The sequence below is a fragment of the Chionomys nivalis genome, chromosome 5 (assembly GCF_950005125.1).
Source record: "Chionomys nivalis chromosome 5, mChiNiv1.1, whole genome shotgun sequence".
Taxonomy (NCBI): domain Eukaryota; kingdom Metazoa; phylum Chordata; class Mammalia; order Rodentia; family Cricetidae; genus Chionomys; species Chionomys nivalis.
In genome coordinates this window covers 8,305,703-8,330,332 of record NC_080090.1, presented here as the reverse complement: position 1 = coordinate 8,330,332, position 24,630 = coordinate 8,305,703, and the positions used below count along the sequence as shown (strand labels likewise).

Genomic DNA, 24,630 nt, shown 5'->3' with positions numbered 1-24,630 from the left:
GCTGCAGGCCGTGGTGCAGAAGCTTAATGGGGTGGCCGCGCTCTCTGCACTCACGCAGGGAATGATGCTTGTTGCTGTTCAGGCCCTTTCCTTTTTATTCAGTCCTTTCGCCCAGAAACAGGCAGCACCACTCCATGGCCTCTGCTTCAGTTCCTGCCTCCAGATTCCTGCCTTGAGTTCCTGAACACCAGCCAATGGAATGGTGCTGGTTGTTTTTGTTTTGTTTTGTTTTTTTGTCTGTGAAAGCAAAGAGAGTTATCTAGGAAGAGGGAACCTCAGTTGAGAAATTGTCTCCTTCAGATTGGCCTGTAGGCAAATCTTTGGGACGTTTTCTTGATTAATTGTTGATGTGGGAAGGCCCAGCCCACTGTGGGTGGTACCTCTCTTGGGCAGGTGGTCCTGGGTTGTGCAAAGCAAGCTGAACAAGCTGTGGGGAACATTTTCTTCATTGCTAATTGATGTAGGAGGGCCCAGCATGCTGTAGGTGGTTCCATCCCTAAGTAGGCAGGTGTAGGCTTTATCAGAAAGGGAGCCGGCAAGTAGCATTGCTCCATGGCTTCTGCTTCAGTTCCTGCCTTGATTTCCCGCCTTGGCCTCCTTCAGTGATCAACTGAGACCTGGGAGCCAAATATACCCTTTTCCTCCTAGGTTGGTTTTGGTCAGTGTTTTATCACAGCAGCAGAAATCAAGCTAGGACTAGGGTGGATCTTCCCACTTCATTTAATCTAATCTAGAATTCCTTTGCAGACACGCCCAAAGGTTTGTGCGTTTGCTAAGACACACTGCTAGGAAAACTTGGCATGCTTTCTTGAGGATATGAACGCCTTCCTATTTATTATATCTTTATTTATTTGAGACAAGGTCTCACTGGACTCTTAATTTGCTATGTACCTCAGATTGGCATGAAGCTCAGACCATTCTCCTGCCTCCACCTCTGGATTAGTGGAGTTACATGCATGCACACCTAACCTGGTTTTAGCTCCTTTCTTTGTCAGATTAATTAAGGAATTGCTTGACAACACTTAGATTATTTATGACTTGTGAAATTAGTTGGGAGTTAGCATCCCTGTGTCTCTATGAGATCTTTCAATGGAACATATGTAGAGATCTATCTACAGGAAATGAATTATTTTGGACTGAAGAGTTGGTTCAGTGGTTAAGAGCACTTACTGTTCTTGCAGAAGACCCAGTTTTGAATCGCAGCGCCCACATGGTAGCTCACAACTGCTGTCCAGTCCCACTGTGGTCATCAGGCACACACATGGTGCACTTGATGATGTGCAGACAAAACACTCATACACACAGATAATAAATAAATCTTCAAGGAACCATTATCTCCTTTTTTCCCTTTGTAGGTCAGTGTGAGGGCGTGCTTTTCTCACAGACTGAGTTTGTGGGTGGAGGAGGCAGAGATTATTTTTTCTCTATGATTAAGAAGCTTCCTTTGATAACAGTAGGCAATGTCTGTGAGATAATTGGGCGGTGTCAGACATTTTTATGGAAGGGAACTTGTACTTTTTTCTGCTGTTACTGACATTAGGTGACAAGGCCTCATGCCAATGGCCACATGGACAGCTTAGTAACATGTTTCCCAATACTTTATATAGAAATGTTCTGTTGTAACCATAGAAAGTCCTCAGGTTTTACAGAGGAATCCGTGTCTGTTTGTACAAAGTACTTAGTTGTGCATCTCATTATCACACTTCTGTTTCAGAGTAGCTGTTGGGTCTGTGCCAGCGTGAGACTACAGAATGACAGGTCATTCTGCAAACACTGCCACCCACTTTTAAAGACATCATCATTACTGTTATAAAACTCCTGAAAGTAGCCTTGAAGTTGTACAGTTTTTAAGGAAACGTTTGAAGCCCTTGCTGTCTCAGTGCTTAGTGTGCACTCACTTGGCCTCTGCAGTTCTCAGCTTGGCCTGCAGTTGGCTGACATCTGCTGTGCCACTTGGAAGTTGAGAAAGGAAAGGAATGACATTGAATAACCGGCCGGGATGAGCAAGGAGCAAACAGCACCCACTTATGAACTGGAGCTAGCCCAAAGTGCTGTATAGAGAGTGTCGGATATAATTTACACGAGTTACTAGTTGCTCAGAAAAGGGTCATACAGGAGGGAGTGTCTGGAAACACCCCTGTGGATTTGGTAACCTCATAGTGTCAGCAAGAAGGCTGGGTTTAGAGTATTGGCTGTGGAGGTGACTGAGCTGGGGTGAAGACACGAGACAGAGCTCAAAGTGGAGAGACATCAGTGGCACCAGAGACTCACATAGAGCTGAGCCCAGAAGTTGGGATTTGTTGTCGTGGACTAGAAAAGCTGGGGTTTAGGAAGCTTTGCTTTTGATTTTGCTGTTGAAAATCTTAACTCTGCACAGCAGGAAAATCTGTAAGTAGTAGACGGGGCAATCAATGCGAATCCAGTCATACCCTGATTCGCTGTCACACCCTGTGCGTTGCTGTCTCCTGTCGCAAGGTGTTCTCAGTTGTAACTCAAGGCAGTTTCAATTGCAGGTTCAGCACCTCAAGACAGACACTTATGTGGATTCCAGACTCCTTTTTTTCCAGGTAATTAATGTAACTCTTTATGTTATTATACACTTGATTACTTGCCAAAATATGAAACTTTTTCCTTATTAGTTAAATTAAGTTTTTTTATTGTTAAAAATGCTAACTCTTAAATTAGAAATTTTATTGTTTTCGTACCATTGAGAAGGTTCTACTGTGTATCCCAGTCTGATCTTTAACCCTTGTTCCTCCTGCTCAGCCTTCTAATTGTTGGAGTTATAGGCTTACACCCCACACCTGGTTCAAACTGAGATTGTTTTTAAAGTTGGAGATAGAAAATTTGCTTGTATTGGCTTTGGCATTTAGTAAGGAAGTTGCTTATGTTCAGATTTTGTAGCTAACTCTAGCTTGTTTTAATGGCTCCTAGTTTGCTGAGTGGGAGAATTTCAACACTTCGGGATGAGACTGGTGCTGTAAGTATAATGTGTTTCTAAATTCAATCAGCAGACGTCTATAATTCTTAGTGTGTAGTGACAAGAAGGCTCACATTTTAGTCAACATAGTTAGTGTGGCTGATTTTGTGAATTGTCACATACAGGGTTTCTAAACTGTAGAGAGACCCTTAAGCAGTAACTGTCTATGTGTACAGCAGTTTGAGTGGTTTGTGATCAGAGCCATTATAGGGTGTAACTTGTATTGACAATTGACAGAATAGTTCTTAGTCAATAATTGAAACTTTAACAGTCAATAATATAAATAAAATATTTTGGTATTAGAGTGGCAGGAACTCGCAGGTGGTAGTCTCATAAGTTTTATGAACTGTGAAGCAATACAGTGCGGGAACAAAGGCCTGTGCAGTTGAAGCCAAGAGGTTGGTTTCTGGGGGCTGGAGAGATGGCTCAGCGGTTAAGAGCACTGCCTGCTCTTCCAAAGGTCCTGAGTTCAATTACCAGCAACCACATGGTGGCTCACAACCATCTGTAATGAGATCTGGTGCCCTCTTCTGGCCTGCAGGCATACATACAGACAGAATACTAAGACTACTGTACACATAATAAATAAAAAAAATTCTTTGAAAAAAAAAGAGGTTGGTTTCTGCGCTGAAAACATTGCTGTGAATGCAGTTGTGTTCAGGTAACTAGTGTTAACGAGAGTGGCAGCCCACAGAAGCATTTGTAGTTGTTAATTTGATGAGATTTGCAGGCAAAACAAAGTAGCAAAGCAGGTGTGTCTGCATGAAATTATCTTAGTTAAAAATTAAATTAAAAACCCAGTTCCTGGTTTTTTTGTTGGAAGCATCATTGTCCTCTGTATTCTGTGGTTCTCCACCAGTTATCCTCCTGCCCCTGGAAGCAGAGGTGGTGAGGTTGTCAGCAAAGCCTGTGGGGGTCCTCCCTGTGAGTGACAGCACAGGAGAGGCACAGAGCACCCTTCTCCATTCCTGGGTGTCACCGCGGCTGCCACAGTGTGTGCTGCCACAGCATGAGGTTTCCCGGGTGCCTTTCCCCCAAGCCTTGCAGTAACTAGAAACAGAAATACTTAAATGATCACTGACTGACCACGGCTACACCGTTTCAGTTTGAGAAGCATCAAAAGCAAGGAAATGTCAGTCATTGGTGTCCAGGTACTGAAGGAGGACATACCTTTTTGACTTGATAATAAAGGAAATGTCAGTCATTGGTGTCCAGGTACTGAAGGAGGACATACCTTTTTGACTTGATAATAAAACAGTTCTTCACTTGCAGATATTTATTGATAGGGACCCGGCAGCATTCGCCCCTATTTTAAATTTTCTTCGGACAAAAGAACTCGACTTAAGGTAAGAGTCTCGTTGTTTCTGAGGCCTTGCTGGCAGCCAGTATTTGGGCCTGTTCACAAAGTAACAGCTTGCCTAGACTGCTTTTTAGCTGGTGTGTTTGTACTTACCAGCACGCTGTGTTCACAGTTAGTAAGATACAAGTGTACAGCATGTGACAGTCATGGCGGGTAATTACTGCGTCATCTCCTCAAATGATATCTTGTGTTGGGAACCTTTAGTGCGTCCTTGGTAGCTAATTGTAGGCCATAGCGCCAGCTGTGCTGTGCACTTTGGCTGACTCTCCACCTGCTTTGTTACCTGCTTCTTGCACTTTCTTTCCCCTCAGTCCCCTCTTCCGGCCTCTGAGCATCTCTGATCTTCCCTGTGACAACAAGCATCCTCAACTGAAGTTGGATGGGTACAGGCCAGCAGGCCTCTTTCCTTCAGGATGCTGTGGCAGCTCCCTGGGCAGTTCCCTGCTTTGCACTGCTGTATGCCATTCAGTCCTGCAGCCAACAGTCTGAGTCTGGTCAGGCTGCTGTTATGCTGAAAACATAGAGGTTATTTCAGACAAATGACTGATGGCTTGGCCTTGCTCGTCTGTTTTCTGCATGTGCTTCATCTCTCTCTGTCGCGTCAGCTCTCTGGTGTCTGTTTCTGCTGTGTTTGCCTAGGACTTTGTGCCCCCTAGCGCCTCAGCTCTTGCTGTGTATTCTTACCTTTTTACTGATCTTTCTCCAGCAGACCTCAGCTCCAGAAGGACACCCACTCTTCCCTGTGTCCCGAGTTCAGCCTTTAGATGGACATGTAGTAGATTATGGATGGTTATGGATCATGAACAGTTACTTAGACCGTATTTGTGAATTTGCCGTCTTGAATTAGTTTATATTCCTACAGAAACGTTAGTATTTTTGGAAAGGTTTTTGTAGGGTCACCTTTTAGGAACCTCGGAGTTACCATTAGCTGCTATTTCACTTAATTTTGGCTCCTACTCACTGAAGGTGTGCTCTTTTCAGATGAAGCTGTATATTCATTTATTTTGGTCCAGTTCTCTGCTGTGTGTGTGTGTGTGTGTGTGTGTGTGTGTGTGTGTGTATATGCATATATATCATATATGCAAGCCAGGCAGTTGAAGAACATTGAGGTATGCTTGTTTGTGTTTTCTGTCTGGGCCTGGAATAAGTAAGAGATGGGCAGTCAGTTTCCTTAGAGAGATTGCTTTTGTGCACCTCACTTAATTCAAAAGTCTCTGTTTACTTGTGACTGACCCACAGTTCCATCCACAGGAGGCCCACTGCTTCTTCTCCTCTCTTCATGGCACCTAACACCTTTTGGTGCTTAAAAGAGGCCCAGCAAATTTAAATTTTATGAGTGATTCCTTTTAAAAAAGAAAGGAAGAAATTGGTAAAAAAAATTCTTTTAACCGTTTCTTGCATAACATTTTTGTATTGCTGGTACCACTAATTACGAATTTGTTTCCCAGTTGTTCAGGAGACTGCCTGTTGCTCCTTGAGGAGTCTCCTGTTTGTCCTGAACCTTTTGTTGTCTTGGGCCTTTGCCACAGTACCATTGACTTTTGGTTTTAAAGGGGAGTTGAGAAGTTTTCAGCATTTGTGTGTGTGTGTGTGTGTGTCCGTGTGTCCGTGTGTCCGAACTAATGTTGATGTCAGGCACCTTGATCTCTCTCTCTGCCTTTTATTTGGAGGCAGATCTTAACCATTACTTGGGTTAGTTTAGCTAGCCACCTTGCTCTAGGGTCCTCTTCCTCCGCCTTCCACATTCTGGGATTACAGGTGGGCTACCACACCCATCCAGCTGTCATTTCTGTGATGTGGACGAGTCTGAACTCCTACTGCTTGTGTCCTCATCTTTGGGCTGCAGCTGCCCTACTCCAACCCTTCCTAGCCAATACCTTCTCGTAGCAACAAATGAAACAGTTAACTTAGTTATATGTGCTAAGTCTTCTTAGAGGAGGAGCAGATCACAGCTGAGCCTTCCAGTGCCTCATGAGTGCTGTGGGCTCTGGAGCTTCCTCTCCTTTCAGTTCTTTATGGGTTCCTAACTTCTAGGGTGCGGTAGCACTGTCTTGATCTGGATAGTGTCCTTGCTGGCCCTTTAAAACCCAAGTCTCACTTGATTTTACTTCGCACATTGCAGGTGTGGAAGTGAGCACTGTAGGCACAGTCAGGAGGAGGGGGAGCTTGCAGGGTCTTACAGTACAACGGGGGAAGGTTACAGTATGAACAGATTATCCTTGATAATTTGTTTGTATTAGCCCTCAAATCCCTCTTGCTCACACAAATATGTATGGTCTTTATGTCGGTAACAAAATGTTTTTATTTAAAGTTTTATTTATTTTTATTTTATGTGGGTGTGTTTTGTCCACACATGAGTCTGCACCATGTACATACAGTGTGCTCTTGGAGGTCAGGAGAAGTTGGAGCCCCTGGAACTGGAGTTTCAGGTGGATGTGAGCTGCCCTTCAGGTGGTAGGAACTGAATCCGTCTCCTCTGAAGAGCAGTGCACACTCCTAGCCTCGAACACCTCTCCAGCCCCAACAGAACACTGTGCTCTATGTGATGTTTCTTTCAGGTGATTAATGGCGTTAGAAAAACAATGTGAGAAAAACAAGATTTAAGCTTGACGCCTGTCCGCTTGAGGAGCCTGGCGCTTTCTCAGTCGTCTGAGTGGCAGCCCAGGCTGTTGGTATCAGGGAGCTCACAGCCTTTCTTCGTTTCTTTGTAGGGGAGTGAGCATCAGTGTCCTCAGACACGAAGCCGAGTTTTACGGGATCACTCCGCTAGGTACGTGTTGATCTCCCAGGACTTACGCTGTCTGCAGGTCCTCCTGAGAGTGCTCAGTGTTTCCTAGTAAAAAGATGACCTCAACTGTGAGTTCTCTTAAACGTTCCTCCTTTCTCTTCTCATCGCCCTTAACTAGAGAAAGTCTCCGTGAGCAGGTCTGTGTGTGCATGTGTGTCCCCTGACGAGCTTGCGTTGCTTCTTACAGTGCGAAGGCTGCTGCTGTGTGAGGAGCTGGAGAGGTCGTCCTGTGGCAGCGTCCTGTTCCACGGCTACCTGCCCCCACCAGGTACTGCCGCTTGCGTTTGTTCAGACTTGTTGAGCAGGAACAGAGAAATTAGAAAAACCATCTTGGTTATTTGAGTTTGGATAAATCTGAACCTCATCAGAATGTCCTTTTATGATAGTGAAGTCACACGGTATGTAGAACAGGCAGGGGTTGACGCCTTCTTCTGTAGGGCCAAAGAAGCAAACCGTGGCAGCCCCACGGCTGCCATGTATACCACTGACCCCTTAGCCGGAGGCCTTAAGCCCTGGAGCTCTGTGGAGTTCGGTTAATGTCCCCTTGGTTACTTAGAAGAGTTGGGCCTTTGCCTGTGCAGCATTGTGCTTCTGAGGGAGGTGTTGCTTTGGAAAAGATCCTGCTGAAAGCATGAGGAAATGAAGCCTTGAGACAGTGAATTTAGACATAGTTAGGTTGGCTTGTGACTACCATAAGCCTAAAGAGCAGCTTAGACTAGACGGATTGATTGCTCAGTACCCTGAAGCTGGATCAAAGGGCACGTCATATGATAAGCCTTAATCTCATTGGCTGTGAATAGTAAAATTTGCAGGAATTGGTTGGATTGTTTATTTTTTACTTTTTTTAGTTATTGTTAAATTGTTTGCCATACACTGACATGCTTCATGTTTGGAGACCTGGTGTAGGTATAACCTCACACTGACGTGCTTGGAGACCTGGTGTAAGTGTAACCTCACACTGACGTGCTTGGAGACCTGGTGTAGGTGTAACCTCACACTGATGTTCTTGGAGACCTGGTGTAGGTGTAATGTGCACACTGATGTGCTTGGAGACCTGGTGTAGGTGTAATGTGCACACTGATGTGCTTGGAGACCTGGTGTAGGTGTGATGGAGGAGTTACTTTCATTTAATAAAGAAACTGCTTTGGCCCATTTATAGGCCAGCCCTTAGGTGGGTGGAGTAAACAAAGAGAATGCTGGGAGAAAGAAGCTGAGTGAGGAGTCGCCATGATTCTCCCACTCCAGACAGACGCAGGTTAAGATCTTTCCTGGTAAGCCAGCTCATGGTGCTACACAGAATATTAGAAATGGGTTAGATCAATATGTAAGAGCTAGCCAATAAGAGGCTGAAACTAATGGGCTAGGCAGTGTTCAAAAGAATACAGTTTCCGTGTTATTATTTCAGGGCATAAGCTAGCCATGCGGGCGGCCAGGTGCCGGGGACGCAGCCCTGCCGCACATATTACAACATAGGTGTAATGTGCACACTGACGTGCTTGGAGACCTGGTGTAGGTGTAACCTCACACTGACGTGCTTGGAGGCCTGGTGTAGGTGTAACAAAGTTTAGATGTTCATGTCCTTCTGTTACAATGGCGTATTTTTAATTTGTAGAAGGGAAACAGATAAATTTGTGTCTTCTCCTTTGTAGGCATTCCCAGCCGTAAAATAACTAGCACAGCTAGATCCTCAGTGGATGCTAGGAATGGACTGAATTCTGTGGAAGGCGAAGCCCAGGGAAGCGGGACCCAGCCTGTGCTCTCTGGAAATGGAGATGAGACTGTTAGGCTGGGTAAGCCAGGGGTAAGGTGGGGGGTTGGAACCCAGAGGAGAGCTGGTACTTAGTTCTCAGACAGGCTGCGTGAGTTTTAATATTACTCTTTTGCTCGACACAGACCACACACACACTCTTAGGGCACTGTGTGTTATACCCATGGCTACAGTACTGAGTGTTGTGGTACCAAGCCATATCTAGACTCATCATTTATATCTTGGAAAATCTCATTTAACACACATTTTTGTTTGAAGTATAATATGATCCTCTGACTTTGTTTTTTCTCTTTTTTTTTTTTGTCTGTAGAGCAGTTGACAAACTTTGTGTTGAGAGCTAGCTAGTGAGTTCCCATTAGGTTCCTGGGGCTGTGTGGTATCTGTTGGAACTACTTAACTCTGCCTCTGTCTGGTGCAGGCAAGCTCTGTTGTAATAATTTATGAGCCTGCTCTGCTCTGACCCCCTTTTACCCAGACAGGCAGAAGCATGAATGCCTCGGAGCCAGAACTTTCCAACTCATTTAAGATGTAAATGCTTCTCTCTAAAACCGGCAGGGTTTCCAGTGGACCCACGAAAGGTGCTAATAGTCGCTGGCCACCACAACTGGATCGTAGCTGCATATGCACACTTCGCTGTGTGCTACAGGTACCTCGTCCTTAAGCATCATTTGGTTTTATTTTAGATCATTTATTTTATATTTAGGTTGAATATCTGTTTCTTTTAGTCATCAGTTTTTCTCCTGTGTGTTTCCCACCTCACTTGGTAAAAATTTGTTTTTACTTGATACCTACTTTATTCATAATTCTGATAGCCTTACTGGATGTTTCCCAGGTGGTAGAAACTGATGCAGATGAGATATGTTGTTTTTTTCTGACTGAAGATATTAGGCAGGATTATTAATGTGAACCCCGCAATCTCTTTTTTTATGATGAGTCAGTCTTGTGCTTTGCAGTAGAGTGGAGCTCTGTGCTATATAGTGGCCACACTGTGGGGCAGAGTCAGGCAGGGCTGCTGTGTGTGAATGACACAGCCCAGTGTCTGCACTGTGCGGAGTTTGCAGTCGTTGGACTGGATTGAAGGGCAATGGGGAAGAGTGCATTGTCCAAAGCTATAGTAGGAGGAGCGGAGCAGTGGGCTGCGTCACACAGCTCAACTAGCTTAACCCCCAAAATAATCACTCAGAAATTGTATTACTTAAATCACTGCCTGGCCTATTATCTCTAGACTCTTATTGGCTAATTTTTACATCTTGATTTAACCCATTTCTAATAAATCTGTGTATCACTGCAAGGTTGTGGCTTACTGGGAAAGATTCTAACCAGTGTCCATCTCAGGCAGGAGAACCATGGCGTCTGCCACATTGTCCTTCTTCCCAGCATACAGTTCTGTCTAATCCGCCTGCCGAAGTGCTGTCCTATCAAAAGGCCAAGGCAGTTTCTTTATTCAACCAATGAAAGCAACACATAGACAGAAGAACCTCCTACACCACAAAGTGACTTTGTGTTTAACTGGGGAAAGTTTGACTCTTTCTTCAAAGCCCCATGGGCTGTGGACCACAGGCAGTGCTATTACTCTGGTGGAAGAGGCAGAGAGGTGGCCAGAATTTACTCTCTTTAAATTTTGTTGTTGGAAAGTCAAAGAAGTTAGAGATTTTTGTCATTTTGGTTAAGGAAAAAAAATAGCTGAAGGTTAAAAGTTTTAAGAAAATATCCTTTAGGAGTTGTTTGTAGTCCTACTGTAAATACTGCAATGTTCCAGCAGATTTGTGTCTGTAAATACTGCAGTGTGCCATGCAGGTTTGCCTCTGAAGGGAACTGCATGCCACCTGCTTGGGCATGGCTTTGGTTGTAGTCATGAATAGGTTACTTTGTTCTGACACTTTGCAGGGTTTTAATTCAATTACCAAGGTGCATAGAAATTAGCTTTTGGATGTTTATTTTGTAGATAGCACTTACATATCATGAGACTAATTTAGTAAGAGGAATTTTTGGAGTTGTTTTGTATTTACCACCATCTGAGTCTAAACTGAAAAGCTCCCTGGGTGCCAGTTTCATACTGACTGCACATTTGACTATTGACAAGGATTCCAGAGCTTGCATGGCTCTGATGCTTAGGTTATGGCAGCCTTGCCCCGTCACCATGCTAGCTATAGAGAATGTTGAAGAAAATTCCACAGGAGGAAGGAAGGAAGAAGGAAGAGTGCTCACATCGGCCTTTGATCATAGTTTCTCCATGCGTACGTGGGCAGTCTCACTGGAGCTGGGGACTCCGCAGTGTGGAAGGGAAGGGTGATCGTGCTGACTTTCTTTATAAGCTTCAAATCACGCAGCAGACTGATAAAAAGATTTCAGAAGAAATTTCATAGTACTTTGTAAGATCACGGTCTTTTCTACAAGGTGACTTTCTTGACAGTTTTGTGTAAGTTCAAAGCCTCAGAATGGAGAATGATGTGGTGGCCACAGTGTGGTTGGGCTTTAGTTCCATGTCCCATTTCCTTCCTGAGTTTGACAGTCTTTGAGTAAATTGCTGCCCTCTTGCATCTGGACTCTGTTTTAGATTCTTAATCTTGGCAGAATTTCTTTTGTTGTAGGTGGTATAAAAGTTAAGAGTGTGCGCTTTCTTCCAAGTGAGTAATTATGTTGACATCATTTATTATGTAAGTCAGCTTCCTGCTGAATGTGAACCCCCCCATGTGTGTGTGTACATGTATGTGTACATATGTCTGTATATCTGGGTATCTTGAACTCTTATATGCTTAGTACTTAAACACACTCGTTTAATTTGAGGAATAACGTGTTTAGTAATCATACTTAACTAAATGTTGAGGTGAGGTTTGACTATGAAAATACGATACTCTCTGCCCTGCCTTCCTAACTCCAGAGTCATCTGTAAAGAGCTGGGTTGTCAGTTCTCATTGTCGCGCTGAACATATTTTCAGTTTCAGGTCACCTCCGTGGAAAATTAGATAGCTGATAGATTTCTTTGCATGCATTTCAATTTGAAAACACAAGTTCACCTGCCTCATTGAGTTAAAGTCTGTTACAGTGTGGTCATGCTCTCCAGATTATAAGTATTCATCCTATGGATCCTAATTGTTGCAGACACACAAGTAAAAAGTGTGCACTCTGGAAAAGAGTGTTGTGTGTCCCTACATCTTTGCTTACAAGATCACACCCTCCTCTCTGTTCACCACATGCCTGCTGGGATCTGTGGGGAGCCGCCCTGTGTCCACATCACCACACAGCATGTGGCATTAGTCTTGAGGTGTGGACAATCCCTGCTTTGTGCCAGTCTGAGAAGGCCTAAAAGTCCACCTTTCATTCCTCAATAGTTGGCAGTTTTAGTTTATTGGATGAGTATTTTTATTTTATCTTAATACATCATTCCCATCTGGTGGCCAAAAAGGGTAATTACAGACCTTAAATTTGGGGAAAAACATATCAATTTATTGCTTTGAAGCTTAAGGGAAGAAAACATTAATTCTCAGTTAAGGCGTAATTTGGGAGCTGTAGTTGTATTATTTGAGCATACTTATTTCAATGAACGAGGTAGCCCATGCCTGCGCATGTGCCAGTGAAGCAGCACATGCTCTCCCATGACCACCAGGTTAGCTTTCACTGCCTGTCAGTGTGAAAGAGCACACTGTCCACGGACCTGTTGGGCGGGACCAGGGTGTACTTTTGCTGACTCCATCTTGGTGATGTAATCAGGCTGTAACCTTGGGGGCAGTCACATAGAATACCTGTCTGGGAGACCTAAATTCCCATAGGACAGAGAAATGTATTAAAAGTAGGAGCCCTCAGGCATGGTGGTACCAGTCTACAATACCAGCTCTTGAGAGTCTGAGGCAGGAGGATTGAGTTGGAGACATCATAAGTTCTACTTCAGGCCAGCCTCAGGTACATTAGAAAGACCTTATCTCAGAGAGAAGGGGAGGGGGAGAGAGAGAAAGAGGATAACCAAAGAAGCACCTGTAGTTGCTGGGGAAGCTGAAAGATGTTCTTGTCGGGGAATCAGTGGCCTTGTGAAGTGCCATGTCTAGACTGGTATAAACCATCTCAGAGAAGACTTCTTAGCCCCACTGTGCATTTGCTCAAAGAATTTAAGGTTGTGATGTGATGTCATCTGGGGTACAGAGACTTCAGGTCTTGCCACGTCACACTAGTGACATCATTAACATGATGGCTAACAGGAAGGAATACAGATTCCATCTAAAATTCTGTCTGTGGCCATCATTGTCCATACAGAACAACAGTGTAGTGGCTTTGGGGGTGTGAGAAATACAACTATCTTCATTTTTTTAATTTTTAGAACATTTTATAAAACTTAAATTCTTTGGAGAAATATGTATTCTAGTCCTTTTTGTGGCCACATGTTCTATGTGTTGGGTCCACGGGAGTCATTCTAAGATGAGGACAGACCACCATAGTCTAATAAACCAGAATCGAACTTTATTACAGGAAAAAATAAAAAAATAAATCTCCATGGGGCACAAAAAGCTTGTCAACTAGCTGATGCCACAGCCAGAGATATGGATTGTAAGGCTGTGGCAAAGGCTGATTCTTGACCGCCTCCTTTTATAGCAAGCATTAGGCAATAACAAGAGGATTTTTACAATCTCGGGGTAAAACTCAGATACAAATTGCCCTTCTTTGCAATTTCCATTAACAGAGTTTTTCAGTTAAATTAGTGTTTGTATTTAGTCCACTGTTTTGCCCCAAGTTCCCTGTTTTCCAAGGCTCTGCACCTCCCCTGACACTGACAGTTTCGCATAGCAGGGAAGGGTGTGGGACAATAGAAAACCAAAGAGTCAAAAGTCACGTACATCCCATTATTTAAAAGTCAGCTCACATCAATTTCTGGTCATGAGTGGCCAGGGGGTTATCTAAAAGCTGGTCCTCAGTTTGCAGAGGGCCGCTTCAGCCTCACAAATAGGGTTGTGGGCTGTAAAGCAGAGTAACCCACTGTTAACAGTTAATCCTTAGCTGCTGAGGATCAGACTGCTGACAGTTTGCTCTCTTTCTCCTGGCTTACAACTTGGTATTTCTTTATTTCTACATTCTTATTTCTGGAATCTACATTTTTATATTCTTATTCTTAGACTCTTCTCTATGCATGTAAATGTAAGATCAAGAATAATACTGTAGATTGTACCAGGCTTTCTCTTTGGGCCACCAACCATTTCCCAAATCGTGACCCAGAGATTTATTATTATTTGTGAATGCTCAGCCTCACTTAAGCTCATTTCTGGCCAGCTTTCTTAAATTAACCTGTTTCTCATTATCGACCTTTGCCTTGGGGCTTTTTACCTTTTCTTACCTTCTTGCTATTTCTCTGTCCGGCTCACTGATGGCTGCTTGACTTCTTACCCTGGGTGTGTCTCTTGTTCTCTTCTTCTCTTGAGCCTAAATTTCTCTTCCTATTAATTCTTTTCTGCCTGGTAGCCCCACCTATTCTTTTCCTGCCTAGCTGTTGGCCATTCAGCATTTCATTAGACCAATCAGGTACCTTAGCCAGGCAAGGTGAAACGGATGCAACACATCTTTACATTATTAAACAAATGCAGCATAAATAAATGTAACACATCTTTGCCCAGTAAAAATAATATTCAACAAGAGAAGATGATACATCAATTGCATTCAGTAAATATAGTTAGGTGTGGTCTTTTTTTGCTATGTTGATGTCTATTCTTTTTCTCATCTACCACTAAGTTTTCTTTTCATGTTTATTAACAGAATCAAAGAGTCTTCCGGGTGGCAGCAAGTGTTTACAAGCCCATATCTGGACTGGACCATTGAACGAGTGGCTTTAAATGCGAAGGTGGTTGGAGGTCCTCATGGAGACAAAGACAAAATGGTGGCCGTCGCCTCAGAGAGCAGCATCATCCTGTGGAGCGTTCAGGATGGAGGAAGTGGAACTGAGATCGGTAGGAACAATTTTACATTGTGCTTGGCTGTTGTCCATGTAAGTTTGATTGGCTGTAAGTATGACAGCCAGCTGGACTTGTGACACTTCCCACCAGGGCCCAGTAGCCATCGGCCTGCTCAGAGAGAGGATGATGTGTTAGAGGAAGACATTGATGCTTCAGGAGGGAGCCCTGGGGTTCAGTTTGCTCTGATAGAGCCTGGATGCGGCACAGAAAGTCGCTCCTCGGTTTTCCCCCACTCACACTCTGATGGTGGGTAAGTAGTCAGTCAGGTGTTGTACAGGTTGTTATCTATTGGCATTCACCTTCCTAGAAATTAAACTACAGTTCGAAACACTTACGGATATAAGAAAAACGAGCAGTACTTAACTCATCGCATGGTGATTCAAATTTATCACCATCATATATGCCTCGGCAATGCTAAGCATGCGTGGGCAGCCTGTGTATGGCGGTTCTCCCCTTGTTCCTGTCTGGGCAGTTCTAGATGCTTGTGTATTGTCATACCCAAGGTTCCAGAGTTCCTTTATGCCGTCTACCCACCCTTTTTGGGCCTTGCTCTTTGCCTTATCCTATGCACTCCTCCAAGCAGTGCTGTCTTCGAGTATCTGCTGTCATTCATTCTCATAACACAGCCACAAAATATCTCAAGCACCATTGCCGTATCCTGTACTTTACTTCCTTCTGTAGATGGAGATGTTTCTTATACATGTTAACAAAAAGATAACTTTTGAGACAAGTGATATTGGTTGCAGTTTGTAGATTTCCATGGTGTCTTTTTAAACTTTTGTTTTGTGTGTATGTGTGCATGTGTGTGTGGTTTATGCCTGCATGCCTATGTACGTGTGCATGTGTGTGTGGTTTATGCCTGCATGCCTATGTACTTGTCAGTTTACCTGCTTGTGTACCTGTCTGTGAGAGTCATGGGAAGACGTGGGGTGTCCTGCTCTCTCTCTCTCCACTTTACTCCCTTGAGGCAGAGTCTCTCCCTACTTGGAGCTTTCTGGGTTTTGCCCAGGCTGACCAACAAACCCAGTGATCCCGCTGTCTACTCATACACTACCACTAATGCTAGGTTATAGGCAGGTAGGACATTTTTCTCTCTTCAGGTATGTGCTGGGGAGGTAAACTTAGGCTCTCGTGCTTATGCAGCAAGCGCTGTTACTAATTTGACCCTCTCCATCCCTGTGTGACGTCTTTTGTAGCTCTTAAGTCTGTGTCTGTATTTAGTTTGCTGTGAGTCATGGCTTTCATTGATGTGTGTGAAGACAGGGTGTCCCGAAACAGATGAACAGTTGGAAAGCCCTTTTTCTTTCTTGTGAATCTTATCAGATAACTCTGGCTCTTTCTCTTGACTCCTGTACCAGAGCTGTGAAACTTTTCTCTCTCTGCTGAGTTGAAGTCCACCAGCCTGTTTCGTTCTGTGACCAGTCTTTACTCCAGGCAGGGTTTGTGATGGTGGTGCTGGTCAACTGGCCGTGTTGGCTTACTGAGTAGGCAGCTTCTCCAGATGCTGAGTCCATTCACTGCAAGCTGATTCCAAGGCCGCACGCCTGACTACCTGGGTCAGGAAGTGGTCGTCCTTGTGTCAGCCGAGAGCTTCGGAAAACTAATTTTCACTTGAAACTGTAGTAGTAGTTTTTCGCCAGCCATCACCCCACACGGAGACTTATTAATTATGAAATCTTAGCCTATAGCTCAGGCTTGTTCCTAACTAGCTGTTATAACTTAACCCATTTATATAATTCTGCGTTCTATCATGTGGTGTTGTGTCTCTTCCATCTTGAACCTCCTGTTTCCTCTCGGAATCTGCTGGCATCTACCCTAGATTTCTCTTCCTCTTCGTCTCCCTGGAAATCCCAGCTATACTTTTGCCTAGCCATTGGCTGTTGAGCTTTTTATTGCACTGTTCACAGTAACACATCTTCACATGGGACACAAATTCCACAACATGAAACCTTGAAGGTTTATAGCTGGCAACAAATACCATCTGATGCTTTCCTTGAATTAGGTTTGTTTTGTTTATTTGGGGGGAGCAGTATGCCAGATACCAAATCTCTTTCTCCACCGTCTCCCTCTTTCTCTTCCTGTTTCCTCTCCGTGAGTATTTGAAGTCTTCAAGTAAGGCATGCCACTCTGAGATGGTACCTTATCTACTTGGATTCTTGGGATTTCCCACCATTCCACACGCTCATAGCACCCTTCTTCATTCATTCCTGGGGTGTCTTTAGTGAAACCCTCGTGCGACGTCTGTGCCCTGGCCTTGTGCCCTCACACACAAAATGTTCACCTCTGTTTGGTGGTGGGAATCTTGGAAGTAGGAAGACAGAGTTCTCTCCCTCCCTCCCCCTGCCCCAGTGTTCATCTCTGAATGGTGATGGGACCTTAGCGGAAACCCCTCTGCAATTTTTGTGTCTGTGCATCTGTGCATGCGCAGGTGTGCATGTGTGCGTGTGTGTCCCACCACACAGTATTCATCTCTGAATGGTGATGGGAATTCCTGGAAGCAGGAAGACAGAGTTGTTTATATCTTGAGTTCTCTGCTGTCTGATGTCCATTGCTTAAAAATGTCACCTTGTATTTTATCCAGTTTCGCTGTTAGTGGTTTAAAGTGTGGAATAATTTATCTTATCATGGTTGATAGTATAACCTTTGCCCTTCAGTTTGTTAGAAAACACATTTTTAACATTAAATACCCACTGCCATTCTGGCTAGTTTTATGTCAGCTTGACACAAACTAGAGTTATTAGGGAAGAGAGGACCTGAGTTGGGAAAATGCCACCACCAGACTGGCCTGTGGGCAAGCCTGTGGTACATTTTCTTGATTGATGATTGATGCAAAGGGTCCAGGTCACTACAGGTGGTGCCACCTCTAGGCAGGGGCTCTGCATTATTTAACAAAACAGGCTGAGCAAGCCATGAGGAACAAGCCAGTAAGCAGTATTCCTCCATGACCTCTGTATCAGCTCCTACCTCCAGCTTCTGCCCTGACTTTCTGAATGTTTACTGTAAGTTGCAAGATGAAATAAACCCTTTCCTTCCCAAGTTGCTTGTGGTCATGGTGTTTATTGCAGCGAGAGACCTGAGCAGGCAGTAAATAAGCAGAGTTAGTTATGAACCTCTCCTTTCAAGTCTATTGTGAGCGGAGGTTACTCCTCATCTTGTTTCCAAAGACTCTCCAGCTCGATGACACTGTCGACTAGACCTTTGAAAGACCGTCTCCTCAGCCATCTGCCTGTCTGTTATCCCGCTCCCCGTTGCTGCCCCTGCACAGCCTTCTGTTATATTAGAGTTGAATGTACTGTCCTCTGCTAAACTGTTCTTCTGTTAACATCAATCTCCTTGTTTGTTTCTTCTAGAAATGCTCTGCTTTATACAGTTCCTTTTCAGTTAGTTTGATTGAAATGCAAATACTGGAAAATAGTGGGTTAAAATAAACTTGTAATTAAAGGCTGAAATGCTTGTTTTGAGCCCATCGTGACTTCTTGGCCTTCTGTTTGCTTCTTTCTGCATTTTTAAAGCCCTTCAGGATAGTTGAGTTGTCCAGTCTGTCTTTAGTCAGTGTCCTCAAGATCCTCCCCTTAGCAGGGTCAGGATCCCCAGGATCTGCCCATGAGCTGTGTCTTTAGTTAGTCACAGTATCTAATGTGTCCCTAGTACCTAATCCATGAGCAGGCTGCCTTTGAATTTCCAGCAGATTTTTACCAGGTCTTACTTAATCCCAGAGTCCTTCTATTCCTGCCTGGCAGGTTGCTGTGATGTTGAACTAGAACCCAGCGTGAGACAACACAGCTATGGGAGATTGCTGGGCAATTGCAAGAGTTTAAGAACTTAGAGGTTCTGCCTTATTTCTGGTCTCTACTGAGCATGGGACACAGTCTGTAGGCTTAAATCAGTAACCCTGGAGATGCTTTTAATCTAGGTTATAACTGACTATAAAAATGATACCTGATTAATGTCTCTGTTTGCTTTTGCTATTTAAGGTGTATTCAATCTTGGTGTTCCTGTGGATGCGCTCTTCTTTATTGGGAACCAGTTGGTGGCCACAAGTCACACAGGCAAAGTGGGAGTATGGAATGCTGTCACTCAGCATTGGCAGGTTAGTCTCAATTAATGCTCATTATAGAAGTGAACACAGTTTCATGCTGACTGCCCCTATTTATAGAATTCCCACCATGAATGCATCCCGTGGGAGATTTGCTTCTCCATAGAAATTTTACTGTTTTAAAGGGGTTTGTTTTATTTATATAATGCTCCCCATCTCCTTGAGAGTTTTAAGGGCCCTGCTGTGTGCACGGGAATCAAGGCAAACTTCATGTATCGAGGGAGAGCACAGCTGGGACTGGACATAGACAGGTGTCTAGATGCAGTATGTCATTGTTGAACACCTCCAGGGCCTGGAGAATGGGACGAGACTGAAAAGAGGGGGGAAATGAAGGGCTCCGGATGTAATAGTGTGAAGGTCAAGAAAGATTTTCAGGTTTGGTTTGTTTGTTTGATCTTTTGGTCTCTTTTTAAGCTAACTACACAGAAGATACTAGACTTTTGTTTTCTCTAGGGTAGATGAAGCTTTCGCATGTCCTAGGTGGAGAGAGTTGCATAGAAAACCCTGGAGATGGGAGGATGGAGGTGTGGCTTTTCCCCAGAAGTGAGGAGCATGTGGGATGCAGAGCACAGCTAGAGAGGCTGACCAGACCCCTGCTCTCTGGGACAGATGGTGGGGAAAGAGAATATGTGGGCGTGCGTATCAAGGATCAAAGGAGTTGTGAATTGTGCAGTTTTCATGGGCTCAGTCTATTAGCACCCAGAACTGGGACGGGAACGAGGGAAAGAAAGTAGGGTGTTTGCTTGCACTACGTGGAGGGTGTTTTGTTATGGACGCAGTGTAGCAAGGGCTGAGAAAGTATAATGATGGCAAGGTTGGTGACACCAAGATAACAAAGAAGTTCTGGGGTGGCAGGGAGAGCTGCAGGGTGTCAGGACTACAGGGGACATAAGCAGATTGATAACTTAGAAGGAATTGGGAAGAAAGTGGTGGCGGTGAGGGGTTGGAGCCATTCTCATACTGCAACCTGTTTCATTTCCTCTTGAGCTGACTTGAAACTGTGCAGCCAGCTTTCCACATCCCTGGGTTTCACATCCATAGATTCAGCCAGCTGTACTGAGAGCATTCCAGAACAGAACTGACATCTTCTTGTTGTTGTTCCTAAACAACACAGATCCCAGCCGATGGAATAGCATTCACATGAGGAGATGCACAGAGTCTAGAGATGATGGAGTGAGTGGGGGTGACCTGCAGATACTAGGTCTTGTTACATTTGTACATCGAGGTTTTGGCATGTTGTGGGTCTTGGAATGAACCGAGCATATATACTGATGGATGCGGACTCTAGCGGTATCTGTGTAGGCATCAGAAACAGAAAGTTGGATGCAAGTGAACTGAGCCAGATGACAAGAAACTCAGCAGAGGGGAAGGGTGGGGAGGGATAGGACATGACTGACATGAGGTTCTGGAGGAATGTCCTGAGATCTTAGGACTGAGGGAACTGGTAACACTGTGGGAAAATTGTTTGAATTTCAGTGAAGATGCAGAAATCAGGTTTGCGTAGAAGGGGTTGTAATAACTGGAGCAAAGGCATTGCAGGGGTTGTCAGTGTGAGTGGAGTAGGCTGAGGAACGTGGAGAGGCCCTGGCCTAGGTGGAGCTTGCAGATGGAGAGTTGTCAGTACGCTGCTGCTGCTGCCCTGTGAAGAAGGCTGAGTTCTGGGACTTTCGCTCTCCGTCAGCTGTGTTAACGATGCAGCTACATTGTCCACACACGGAAGCACTGTCCTGTGACCCTGGAAGGAGTAGCTCCTTAAATGACTTCTTGGTTTTTCACTGCTGTTAGAACTGAGCTTATGTGTTTTCACAGCTCTGAGATTCAGGCTTGAGTTGGTGACATCATGCCAGCCTTGACCTTGGGTGTTTTGTCTGTGTATCACTTGGTTCTTCATGCCTGGTGCAGGCATGACTGAAAACTACATCTGACATGAGGATTTGTTCACATTTCAGAAAGACTCTGGGAAAGTTGTGCATCTGCACAGCAAATGAGCTTTCTAATCCAACTGGTTCCCTTAGTGTGTCTTGGAGGTGGCCTGCCGTGTGGCCTCAGTCTCCCGTCTGCAGATCTCAGTAGACAGCTCTGACTGGGGGCTGACTCCCAGGACTGCTGCGGCACCAGTGGACGAGGTTCCTAGGTTAGCAACAGTCTGGCCACAAATAGCAAAAGAAGTGAACAGGATGACCCTTGAGTTTTTTACTGTAAATGTACAGTCAGGATGGATTTGAAATATTAGATGACTCACTCAACTTCACATCTGCATTTAGCCTTAAAAAACATTGTAAAATTCATAGTTTTCTATCAGCATCTCAGCTCTGCCTTAATACAATGCTGATGAAATGTTATAGAAACTAGTCTAGTCGAGATATCAAATCAGGCTTTATTCTCACTCCCTTTTAATTTAACCTCTCCCTTCTCATATAGCTTACACACACACACATACACACAAACACACCGTGATGTCACAAAGGGTTAGAAATTAAGCATTGGCTCAGCCTAAGTTCCATAGCAGAAAATAACACTGTAGGCATCATTCCCCAAGTTCTTTGTGTTTAAATTTACACTTACACTAAAAAGATAGATTTTAAACAAAGATTGATTACCCATTCTATTCTCATATCAGAACATGGAGAATCTTGTGAATGTCTATCCTGGAAAGTAACAGTGGGGTGTATATAGTTTGCCTCTTAAGAGATGGGAGAATGTTTTACGTATTCATTGGGAGGGGTGAAGGCTCACGGCCAAAATGGCTGCAGTGATGACTCAGTAGTGGAGGCTGAGCTTGGCAAGGAGACCCTGACCGAGAGCCCAGAGTAAACTCCTGTGGCCATCTTCCTGCAGACCAACTGACAGCATTTTCCTGAGATGAACCTTGGAAGCTCCAGGCTGCTACCAGTCTTAGCAAAAAGCAGCTCCAAAGGGCACAGAGTCTGGGGCTGTAGAGACCTGGTGTAGGTGTGGAGTGTGGTGCTGGAGCTGGAGATGCAGCTGGACCAGAGCATGGGTGCCTGCAGGCAAAGCCGCCTTACTCTCAGACTGCTTCACTTCCAGCTGGAAGCATGGGCAGTGACTGGCTGCATGAGATGCAGTCATGTTCTCTGAGAAGCCTGGCCCTGGGTTGTCTGCAGAGACTAACTAATGCAGCCCGTGACTGGAACTGAAAAGTTGTGCACAGAGCAGAGGTCCTGGGTGTGAACAGCTTAGAGGAATTGTTACTTCCCGGTGCCTGCTCCATAGCTAGAGCCGACATAGGCTCTGCCTTGCTCCTTTTATTCTGGAAGATGCTTTTCTTAGTGTGGATTTCTAGAGTTTGTCTGCTCTCTGGTTCCTCTCCTGACCTCTGTTGAGGTTCTCCCCTGCGATCACACAACACACGTAGTTAGACCGGCTGTAGCACATGCAGTACAGGTGTGAAGCGTAGCATGTAGATCTTACCTTGCTGGAAAGCAGGCATGAGAAGAGCTTGCTCCTTACTGAGGAGGTCATTGCTGGGGCATGTGCCTTGGCCTTCTGAATTCACAGCTTCATAACATGATGCCATTACTGTTTGTACACAGACTCTGGCCTGGGGGTAGACATTTAATCCTGTCTCTTGCTGCCGCCACTTTGTTTCCTTTCCTTGGGTTTATTTTTTGTGATAACTTTAGTCCTTTGGATTTACAGTTACTTCTTTGCAAACAGACTGATTGCTTTGAAGAGGTGCTATTTAATTCTAGTACCTGGAGAAGAAGTCATAGAAGAATCTTCAGTAAGGACAGAAAAAGCAGGCCACTGTGCACTTGAAGAGATTGTAACAGGCTGTCTGGCAGCTGCACTCTGCCTGAAAGGCATGTGTGCTGGTCATTCGCTCTGATTATGCACTGTGTGGCTTTATTTTTATGAGTGAGTTGGGAGCAGAGGGTGAGGTTTGCCTCGGCTTCCAGTTTCAGGGTTGTGTTGTAGTATCTGACTTTGGAGATGATGGGCTGCAGCTCAAACATGTTTCTTCAAAGCTGAATGGGTACTTTTCAATTCACTGGAGCTTAAAGACAGTTCGTTATTTAAGCCTTCCTAAGTACCCAAAACACCAGAGTGTTTTGAAGAAGTTGGAACAGAAACAGAAAAGGTACTTCCTAACGTGTAACAATCTCACCGTGTCAGGTGCAGGATGTTGTTCCAATAACCAGTTACGACACTGCGGGCTCCTTCCTTCTCCTTGGATGCAATAATGGATCAATATATTACATAGGTGAGCATTGAGCATGCTTTGTACATGAAGTCACAGGGACCTCACCCTCTGTGTTCTGACTACATGTGTTTTGTCTTCAGACATGCAGAAGTTCCCATTACGGATGAAGGATAATGACCTCCTTGTCACTGAACTCTATCACGACCCCTCCAATGATGCCATCACTGCGCTGAGTGTTTACCTCACCCCCAAAACGAGTCAGTACATGGCCAGCTTGGAGGAGTTTTGAGATGCCTTGTGATGAAGGAATGCTGAGAAATGCTAGCATGTTAACGTGCCTGGGGACAGACCATGTTCTTGAGTGTGGTGCTTGTGCACAGTGTACTTTTACTGAATCATTAGATGAGGCAGTCATCAGCACTGAAGACTGTAGTGCACACTGAAATGGCTGGAGGGGTAGTCTAATTTAAATCGCGTTGTTTTCGACTGGGGACCACAAAACCATGGGCTGTTACTTGTGCTAGTCCTCCCTCCCTCCCTCCCTCCCTCCCTCCCTCCCTCCCTCCCTCCCTCCCTCCCTCCTTTCTGTTTTCAGTTCTGTGCACTGTCCTTGGCTGCTTTCATGATAGAGCTGAGAGGTTGTGACACATTGTGGAAAACCAAGTTTGAAATATTTAATTACTCCATGTCCGTTTAGAGAAAGTTTGCTGGGCTCTGCTCTAGAATGAGTATAATGAAGTATGGATTCCCACCCCAATCTACTTTACAGTAAGGGGTAAAACTTGGAAAGTTTTAGAAATCAGAGTCCTTCCTCGTGTTGGCAAGGCTTAGGAAGCATGATAATGACATCTCTGGTGGCTGGAGTGCCCCGTTCTGTGCTCTCCCTGTGACAGTGAACGGGAAGTAAAGCTCATGGCGCTCTACCTGAGAAGCTGGTTAGGATGCAGATGTGTGCTGCAGTGTGCACACCTTTTTAAAAGAAAAGAAAAGCTACCAGGGCAGGAATGGTGACTCAGCCTCAGCACTCGCTGCTCTTCTAGAGGAGTCAATAATTCTGGTTCCAGGAGATCCAGCACCCTCTTGTGGATCCAGGAGGACCAGGCATGTAGCTGGTGCACAGATATGCAGCAGGCAAAGCAGCTATACACATAAAAATAAGCCTTTTAAAATAGGAAGAAGAGGCATGCAGAGCTGCAGCTGGGCCAGCCGGGTTGGAGGAGGCTTCATGGTCGGCAGTGTGGTTGAGCATTGCAGGTGGTGTGCCCGTCTCACCTGGTGCTGTCTGCAAGCGTTTGTGTAGGTGACACTTGGTTGCTCAGGGATGGCCTTGTACTACAAAAGAAGAGCCAAAGTCACTCCGAGCTGTAAGCCCAGGAAGTGCTGCTGTGGGTTTCCGTGGTGGGCCTGGCATAGCAGGGCATTTGTTTCCCAAATCAGTACTGAGTTAGAACCCTATCTCAGGCATTCTGAAGGGTGGTTGAGTTTCTGTCAATAAGGAGCAGAGGGAGGTAGACACATGAATATGTGCAATTAGCGTGTG

At 44.8% G+C, this 24,630-nt stretch overlaps 1 protein-coding gene across 2 annotated transcripts in view; it reads left to right on the top strand.

The window, feature by feature from the left end:
* The window catches only part of Kctd3 (potassium channel tetramerization domain containing 3), a 42,511-nt gene that overhangs the window by 4,162 nt on the left and 13,719 nt on the right, over nt 1–24,630 (top strand). The window contains exons 2-12 of one of the 2 annotated variants that reach the window (XM_057770396.1): nt 2,514–2,567; nt 2,935–2,980; nt 4,253–4,326; nt 7,052–7,110; nt 7,316–7,396; nt 8,778–8,918; nt 9,452–9,542; nt 14,633–14,823; nt 18,804–18,919; nt 23,063–23,150; nt 23,231–23,347. In XM_057770396.1, the coding sequence (XP_057626379.1) occupies nt 2,514–2,567; nt 2,935–2,980; nt 4,253–4,326; nt 7,052–7,110; nt 7,316–7,396; nt 8,778–8,918; nt 9,452–9,542; nt 14,633–14,823; nt 18,804–18,919; nt 23,063–23,150; nt 23,231–23,347 (1,058 nt within the window). The remainder of the gene's footprint in view (nt 1–2,513; nt 2,568–2,934; nt 2,981–4,252; nt 4,327–7,051; nt 7,111–7,315; nt 7,397–8,777; nt 8,919–9,451; nt 9,543–14,632; nt 14,824–18,803; nt 18,920–23,062; nt 23,151–23,230; nt 23,348–24,630) is intronic. The other variant, XM_057770397.1, reaches the window with a different exon arrangement.